This window comes from Mirounga angustirostris, unplaced genomic scaffold (genome assembly GCF_029215605.1).
Source record: "Mirounga angustirostris isolate CCGP_5_RB_7025 unplaced genomic scaffold, mMirAng1.0.hap1 SCAF_4, whole genome shotgun sequence".
NCBI lineage: Eukaryota > Metazoa > Chordata > Mammalia > Carnivora > Phocidae > Mirounga > Mirounga angustirostris.
The window spans coordinates 88,404,350-88,413,443 of NW_026991712.1; the positions used below are offsets into that span (position 1 = coordinate 88,404,350).

General features: G+C 47.8%; 1 protein-coding gene across 1 annotated transcript; it reads left to right on the forward strand.

Annotated features, from left to right (window-relative positions):
- The first annotated feature begins 3,265 nt into the window (after window positions 1-3,265).
- Window positions 3,266-5,712, forward strand: KPRP (keratinocyte proline rich protein). The gene has a single exon (XM_045895337.2). The coding sequence runs from the start codon at window positions 3,279-3,281 to the stop codon at window positions 5,007-5,009; it is 1,731 nt and encodes a 576-aa protein (XP_045751293.2). The 5' UTR covers window positions 3,266-3,278; the 3' UTR covers window positions 5,010-5,712.
- Window positions 5,713-9,094: the final 3,382 nt, after the last annotated feature.

Below are 9,094 nucleotides of genomic sequence, written 5' to 3' on the forward strand. Positions count from 1 at the left end.
GAAAGTCTATAATCATACACAAGTTTGAAATGATATCTGGAGACCCCCTTTGGAATGAGTGTTGGGACCCAGAACTTGGACTCTGAAGTCAGGTGGACCTGGGCAGAGACTTCTCCATAGGAGGGACTGGTATGTGCACTGTAGGTCACAAAGCACTTTCATACCCATTATCTGATTTTATCTTCATGAGAACCTAGTGAGGCATTTTTACTCCCATCTTCATATGAGGAAACTAAAGCCCAGAGAGCTAATTGGGTAACTGAGTGCTAACTACTTTAGATCAGCTGTCTCATTTAAGTCACATGATAATCCTATGGCTTTTCCAATTCTTCTTCCTCTTCTTTATTTCTCTTCTTATTTCTTTTTCCTCCTCTTCACCTTCTTCTTCTTGTTTCCATTTTATAGATAAGCAATCTGAGGCTTATGGAGGTTAAGTAGCTTTCACCCATTAACAAGTACTAGAGTTCAGATTCAATCCCAAATCTGTCTAAAGTCTGTGCTCATAAGCTTGGTCAGAATCTTTAATGCCTAGAGAGGTTGGAAGGTTACATAAAAAAGTGAAATGATCCAGGTAGAAGGATTATTCTACTTTCCTTTAATCTCACCAAAGAAAAACAAGAGCATAAGTAAAATAACAAAAAAGAAACTATACTTTGCATTGCATCGCAGATATATTATAGAATGATGGAGAATTGTAGAACATAGAAGTAGATGTAGAACATAAAAATATATGCCCTATCTAAGAGGGGCACTATTAATTATTGGGTTTATGGAAATTAGGCTCACCTATGACATATCTTTTGATATTAGCGGAAAAGCTGGATGTCTAGAATCTTAAGTATAATTTCTCTATTTCTAAATATTTATAATTACTTACTAAACTATATAAACAAAAATTATGTAGGCAAAAAATAAAAAGATGTCTCATCCTGACTGTATCTGGCTCACAGGATGCCAGGTTAGTACTTTTGTCCTGCACTATGCTGTCTTCAAGGACTACTCCATAGCATTAGCTGAGTACCTGCTGTAAAACCACCAGGCTGCTCAGCTCAGGAGTAGGAGTAAATACTATGCCTTGTTGCTTACGGTCAGCATTTACTCTGAGTGGATGTTAGATTTTGAGTATCATTCTTGGCTGGATGCTTTTGCATAAAATAATTGCCTTAACCCACACAACAACTCTGGAAAGATTTAATTATCTTCATTTTTCAGTTGAGTATATTAATATTCAGGTTGATTTTAAAGGTCACCCAGCCATAAGTAGCCAACCTGTGATGTTAGCTTCAGGTCTGACCATGTTCTCTTCATTCTGTAGTGTTGCATCTTTCAGGTGACTTTAATTGCTTCAAGTTAGGGAATTTTTCCTCTTTAATATTTATCTGATGAGAACCTGACATAAGGAGGAAGTCAGGGACCTGGAATCATCTTTTAGGACAGATAAAACCTTTGCTACCCCTCATTATCTCCACCACCAGGTCTCCTAAGGATGGAGAAGAAACCAATAAGGTGAAGAAGGAGGAAGAAAACAAGAATCTGCCCCTTCATGGTCCAGAAGCTTTGACATTGATGTGAGACACTCCTACATTCTGTAGGTGACTGCAAGCACAGACATACAGGGAGGGGACTGGCTGCTAGAATGCCAACCTGGGTGATGAACCATGCAGATGCCAACCAGCTGTCTCATTGTGTAAGCCAGACCCAGAACCCTTTATATAAAGACAGCCCTCTGTCCAGATGCTTCAGCCTGAATGTCTGCCTGCTGTGAGGAGGGTGAGTCTGTGGTTGGGTCCTGGGATTGGGGTAGGGATGTGTCTCAGGGGATGCCCAGATTCACAAGGGTGAGGCATAGTGAGGGAGGCGGGAATTGCAAGCAGAGGAAGAGTGGTACCTAAACCTGAGGAGAAAAGTCTGGTAGACTTTTACAGGACATAAGAAGAATATCTGTGAAGTTTGTATGAAGAACTGAGGGTCTGAAGTAAGTGTATTTGCCTTTGATAATGCTGGCTTCCTGCTCAGGTACCATTTTCCCACATCAGGACATCTCACCCTGGAAAAGATGCATGAGTAATTTACACTTTGTGAGCAGAGATGTGTGTAGGGGGGTTACTTTCCCTAAGGGCATGTGTTTTTAGATATTCTTTATTAATAGAGAATGGAAGGCTTTGCCTTTCATTAGAAGCATTTTCAGTATATCTGGAGCTTATTGAGAAGTGTTTTGTTGGATGAGTTAATTGTTAAATCAGCCACCCTGCTGTGCTGGTCACTGGGTTGCCTGTATATGAGCAGGTGAATTTAGGGAGGGCAGAGGAATGGAGACTGCCCTCTGTTTCTCCCTGGATAAGTGTAGTGTTAGAAAGTATGCCTGAATCCCCCAAGTCATGTTTGTAATGCTCCTGTTGTATAGGGGTTTATGTGTGCCTGAATGCCAGTCTTGTGATTTAGGAATCTTGCGCTTTTTGGGTTACTCCATCTTAGGCAGTCATTCCCTGCCTTTAAGAGTGGCTGGGGTAAAATATTTCTGAAGCCAGCAGATTGTCCAACTTCAGGTGATTTACAACAACAACCTGCCTGGGCAAGCTGCCATGGTGGTTCTTTCCAAGGCTGGTGTGTTTTGTCTGTGTGTGTTTTGCCTATGTCCATGAGAGTCATTTAAACAAATTCACCTAAAAATATTGAATGTAGATATGTTGGGTTTGAGCTGCCCAATAACTGACTGGATCCTTTACTTTCCAGTGGATGTTTTGCGAGCACATGGTGCCTGAATGCTTGCTCCCATATGTTCATCTTTACATGATTGCACATGTGTGTGTTGCCACTGCATGTCTGTGAGGATATCCAAGCTCCTGTGGGTGTGGAAACCCCACTTTGGGCTGCAGCCTTAGAAGCACCTCTACCTCCTATAGAGTGCGCTCCTGCCACCTAGGACAAGGAATCCCGTTGTCTTCAACACCCTCTTGTGTCGGACACTGGTATGCCCACCCTCCAGGGGGAGACCCTGGATGCCTGCTCCCCTGGCTGTGCCTTTGAAGTTCCCTCAGATCAAGACTTCAGTTAGGTCCTTTGGTAGATCCAAGACAGGTCTCATGGGCAGTGGTGACTAATATTGGGTCCATCTAACTCAGTAAGTGTTCTAGGGTAAAGGTCGAGAGTTGGGGATGAAAGTACAGGGGAGAAGCAGGGTGTCTCCCCCTTGGTCCTAGACCCTTCTTCCCAACAACTTACTCTCCTGACACTGATTTTTCTACCGTAGGTCTCACTCACCTGCCTGCATCAGAACCATGTGTGACCAGCAGCAGATTCAGTGTTGCCTGCCGCTCCCCCAGTGCTGTGTGAAGGGTTCCTCCTTCTACCCCTCCCAGTTCCCCAGTGCCAAGAGCCAGGCGGTGGTCCAAGCCCCTTGTGAGATGCAAATTGTGGAGTGTCCCACATCATGCCCAGTTCAAGTTTCCCAGGTAAAATGCCAGGCTCCATGCCAGTCCCAGACTATGCAGGTGAAGTGCCAGGCTCCATGCCAGTCTAAGACCACCCAGGTGAAGTGCCAGGCTCCATGCCAATCTCAAATTTCCTGTGTTCAATGCCAGGCTCCATGTCAGCCTGAGGTGTCCTGTGTGCAATGTGAAGCTCCATGCCCTGTTCAGACCTGCTATGTAGAATGTACTCCAGTTTGTTATACAGAAACTTATGTGGAATGCCCAGTCCAGACCTTTGTACCCCGTCCAGCTCCTCAGCCTGTCCAGACTTACCTGGCTTGTCCCCCAGTTTCCCAGACTCAGGGAAGATTCTCAACCCCGTGCCAGTATCAGGGCTCCCATGGCAGATACGTCCTGCAGCGTCAGTCCCCGGCTTCCTACAGCAACTGCGCCCCACAGTTCCAATCCGGGACTTACTACAACAACTGCACCCCCCAGCGTCAGTCCCGGGCTTCATTTAGAACTTGCGCACCCCAGTGCCAGGCCCGAGGCTCTTATGGGAGCTTCCCCGCCCAGCGTCGCTCCCAGAGCACCAGCAGATGCCTCCCTCCTCGCCAGCTGCAACCTTCTTACCGCAGCTGTTCCCCTCCACGACGGTCTGAGCCCTACTACAGCAGCTGGCTGCCATCAGCATGTTCTTCGAGTTCCTATAACTACTGCACCCCACCACGCCGCTCTGAGCCCATCTATAGCAGTGGCTGTCCTCGGGGTCCCACTTCAGGCTGCTCTCAGAGATGTGGTCCCAAGTGCCGGATAGAGATTTCCTCCCCCTGCTGCCCCAGGCAGGTCCCCCCGCAAAAGTGTCCAGTTCAGATTCCCCCCATCAGACGCTGCTCTGAGAGTTGTGCCCCACAACCCTCCTGGGGTGCCTCCTGCCCGGAGCTGAGGCCACGTGCAGAGTCACGTCCACTCCCAAGTTTCTGTCCACCACGGCGTCTGGACCAAAGTCCAGAGAGATCACTCCAGCGATGCCCACTTCCTGCCCCACGTTCATGTCCACATCCTGCTCCACGGCCATATCCACGTCCAGAACCACGTGCAAGATCAGAGCCCCGCCCATGTCCTCCACCGCGGCAACGTTCCGAACCCTGTCTGTGTCCAGAACCATGTCCAGACCCATGCGCAGCCCCACATCCTAGACCAGTGCAGCGTGAATTTCCCGAGTCACGTCCATGTCCACAGCCCTGTGAGCTCCCAGAACCTTATTTACTTCCAGAACCAATTCCCCTTCCAGCACCCTGCCCGAGCCCAGAGCCCTGTGTGGAGCCTCGGTGGTGTCCCAGCCCATGCTTGGGACCAAATCCAATCCCATGCCGAGCAGACCGAGGCTGTCATGAGTCTAGCCCATGCCGCCTAGACATTGAGGCCCCCAGCTGTGGCCCAGCTGGTTATAACCAGTGGCAAGGAACTGGTGACAGCTTTGGACCTTGTGATGGGATTCCAGAGCCACAGGGTTTCAGTGATTGTGGAGACCAAGGAGGCACCTGTATTGGACTGAAACGAGGTTCTTCTGTTGGAACAAAGGGGGCTTATTTTTAAGGAAGCATGGTTGACACATCCCTACCTCTTGCCCTGAAAATGTCACGCCTCCTTTCCCAACAACCTCAATTTCCAACACATTCTATGTGCATCTCTCCAAAGACAGTCTCCCTGCTGCAGAGGTGATGTCCAAACTCCATCGCATGTCATCTCAGGATCCACACCTGGGTTTCAGGCACCTCTCCACCCTCACATCTGACTCCTCCCCTGTACACATCCTCAGTTCTAGCCAAACCAGTCTGGCCACCAGGGCACATATGGGTGTGCTCCAGAACATACCTTAGGTGTCCCTGCCTCCAAGCCTCTGCTCACTTCCCACCCTCCTTGCATAGACCACTTCTGTGCTGTGTCCAGCCTCTGAAATCGAACCCATCTTTCAAGACTTTTTCCTTGGAGTCTTTTCTGTTTGTTCCTACCCACGGGAGCCTACAGTGACTTCCTAGAACCCATTGCATTGTCCATACCAGCCATTTGGCAACTCCCTTGCAATGTCTCTTGAATTATCTCACTTTTAAGATGTGTCTGTTTTTCCTGACCAATAAGTTTGTAAACTCCCATTTGAGTGGAGTGAGAATATCCCTAAAGTCCCATGCTTCTCCTGGGGAAAACAGCTGCTCAGCAAAGCTTGTGGGTTGGCAGCTTGAGCCATGATCTATCCTGATAGGCAACCCCAGGATCTGGGAGAGAAGGAGGCCATGTAACAATAAAGATGATACCCTCATAGTCTGAGTCCTGCAGAATGTCTGTTTTTTACCCTTCCTGACTCTCTGGGATGAGCTTCTTTATATATATATTTTTTTCTTGAGTGTATTGTACCTGTGATCTGAACTTTCCTTAACCGGGTAAGCTTCCTTATGGATTTTCTGTTTCCCCTCAGTGTTCCTGGCTTCTCCTGGTGGGAGAAGCTGGATGAAAAGGTAGGAGGAATGAGGGAACAAGAAGAATAACTCTTGCTCCTCAATCTGGGGGTAAAGGACTCAGGTCTAGGTTGGGCAGGTCACCCAGCTGTGGGTGTCAGGAGGGAGAGGGGAGCTTGAGGGGAACTGGAAGTTCTCTGTGATATTCCACAGGATACACTCTTCTTTTGTTCAGAATAAACTATTTGCCCTTTTCTTTTTTTTTTTTTGACATTGTAAAAAAGGGAGCACCCAAGGTTGCCATCGCTCCTGAATCCCACTGAGCATGAGTGGTCTTGGCAGCATGAAGGTGGGGCTTGGAGGGGCTGGAGAGAGAGGGGTGCCTCTCCTCCCCACTCACTGCCTATGAGTTGGGTGCTGTAGAATGAGTGCTCTTGAGGAGAACATTTCCCCAAATGGAGACAGTGCCCCGAGGCCAGCAGGGTCTGTAGAGGATAAAGGGGATCCTCTTAAGAGGACAGCAGGGGGTGGCTCTGGCCTGGCTTCACAGATTCAGTTCCACAGTTGGGCACCACAGATCTAAGACCTGGCTCTGAGGATGTCTTTCCCTTGCCCCAGGGATCTGGTCCTGCAGTGTCAGAGGTGGAGACCCAAGAGACACCTGGCAAAGGAAAACTGAGGTTCTTTATGTAAAGTCCATTCGTTCATTTATTTTTTTTACTGGCAAATATTCATTGCCTACCTACCAAGTAGGCACTAGTAAAAGGGACAGAAATAACTCTTCTTTGCTCTCAGAGAGCTTACAGCCGAGAGCACTGGTTCTCAGGGTAGTACCTGGACCAGCAGCATCAGCACCAACGTAGGACTTTGTGACAAATACAAATGCATCACCCCAGACCTACTGAAGCAGAGACTCTGGGGGTGAGGCCTGGGAAGCCGGGTTTTAACCAGCCATTCAGGTGTTTCTGATGCCCAAGAATGTTTGGTTGTTACTAGTTTAGTAAAATACCTTATACATGTAGAACATGAATATATGTATATGTATGTGTGTGATTTTCTGTATCTTCTCTAATTTTCAGAATAACCCATCACACAGGCACTATTATCTCACCATTTTGCAGAGCTGGAAACCTAAGCACACAGCCCAAAGCCACACAGCCATACTCAATTCCAAGCCTACATTCTTTTCTACTACACATGGAAATCATCTCAGTCATAGTCCCTGTCTCTTCCAGAGATATTTCCTGTATCAACCCAGTCATTTTTCCAACATACTTTTATTGGACAGGTTATTTTTACCAGTTTTACTTTTGCCTCTTCTTTTCAAATCCAGGCTGCTCTAGGACTCTATCTGCTCTGTGGCACAAGCCCCCAGGGGCCTGGCAGGGCCCAAATGACTCCTATGAGACACCCCTATTTTTCCATCACCGAGGCCCCTGAGTGGGGGTGGAGAGAGGCTTGAAATACCCAGAGGGGGATTCTCATTAGATCTCTCCCCATGTTCTCTCAAACATACCCTTAAACAAGGACCCTCTTGTCTGGAGGATGAGTGGGGAGCAGTCCTTCCCCTCAAAACACAGAAGAAACACAGACCTGGGTGGGAGAGAAGGGCATTCACTCCCAGGAAGCCCCAGCCCCCTCAGGTTCAGGGTACAGGTCACCACACAGGCTCTTTGTTGCAATGACCCATGACCTGCTCTGTTCTCTGGAGATTGACTCTGGCTCCCCAGGATAAATAGGCCTGGATATGGAAAGATATTGTATGATGGCAGAATAGAGTGTCTCTGGGTGAGTCAGGCTGGGCCTGGGGCTCCCTCATAGACCAGGGCTGTGCACCAGCCAGTCTCAGTGCCATCTCTGTAGGTAGCCAGAGAGGCTCAGAGCCCAGTGCTCCTCTCTCCTGGGGCACTAGTCTGAACTGGGTCCTCTCACCTCTTCTGACAGCATGCTCAAGTTTGAGCCTCTAGGTAGGCCACCTGTGAAAAGCTACAGGCCACATATGGCAGCTCTGAAGGAAGAAGTGCCCAGGAGTGTGGGTCTGCTGTATCTGTTTGTATGCTGTAAAGCGTGGGGCTTCTAAAATATATGCGGTGATGGGTTGCAACCCCAGGAGCATGGGTTAAGATCTCCTATGGCCCTTTAGCCTTGGCTTTTGACAGCTCTTCCAATCACCCCTTCAACTCCCCAGCCTCCACCCTTTCATGCTTGACCTGCTTTTTCCTTCTATATCAACCATTTGAACAAAACTTGAAGGGCCAGGGATTGGAATTCCAGAGTAAAAAAGACTATTTATAAAAGCCTGTTAAAGGTGCTCAAAGACCTGTGAGAGAATCTCCTCTTTGAATATCACACTAACAATCTGAAGCAGTGCACAGGTTGCATGGTGTTGTTTTCCATTTCAGGTGAACAGACTGTTGCCCAGAAATGCCAGTGCATCAGGCAAATCACAAACAGTATGAAACAGAGGTCAAGCATGCTCCTAGGCTTGGCATTCAATCCTTGGACCTGTCTTCCAGAGATGAGGGGCTAGTTGGTCTGAATGAATGTAAGAGAGATTGGGTCTAAAGACCATGCCTCCCACCCTGGAATCCTTCTTATATCTGTGTGTAGTTTTCTATCCTTTCCCTCTTCCTAAGCCTTCCTCCCTGGGATTAGCATCTTCACTGTAGAATGAGGGAATTGCACTAGATGTTCTCAGAAGTTCCTTCCAGACCAAGTGGGTTAGCCACAGTTGCTCTTTGTCACAGGTACTAGGCTAGGGTGGAATGACCTGGGAACCCACTTAAAGACACAGAACCCCCAGATCCATCCCCAGACCTATTTAAAGTGAATATTCTCTAGAGAGAGAATCTGGGACCTCCCTCTGAAAATTATTCTGATCAGCTGAGATAGAAACCATTGCTGTAGTGATACCCAGGGGTGTGAGGGAGCTTACTCAATATCTGCAAGGAGAATTGAAACTTGCACACATCTGGCCACAGCACGAGAAGGAGGTGGACATGGTGGCAAAAATGGGGCTGACCACTAACTGTTTTTTATGAAAAGTTTTATGTAATTACCCTATGTGAGAGTCAAATTTTTTACTCCTCAGTCTAGGAGCACCTCAGGACCAAAGAGTCTCTTCTTTCCTCTCTGTTAAATCCATAACCACTGCCACCCCCCAAACCCAGAATTAGGCTCTTGTGCATGGCTAAGGGAAAGGGGTTGTCTGATATATGTTACAGATTT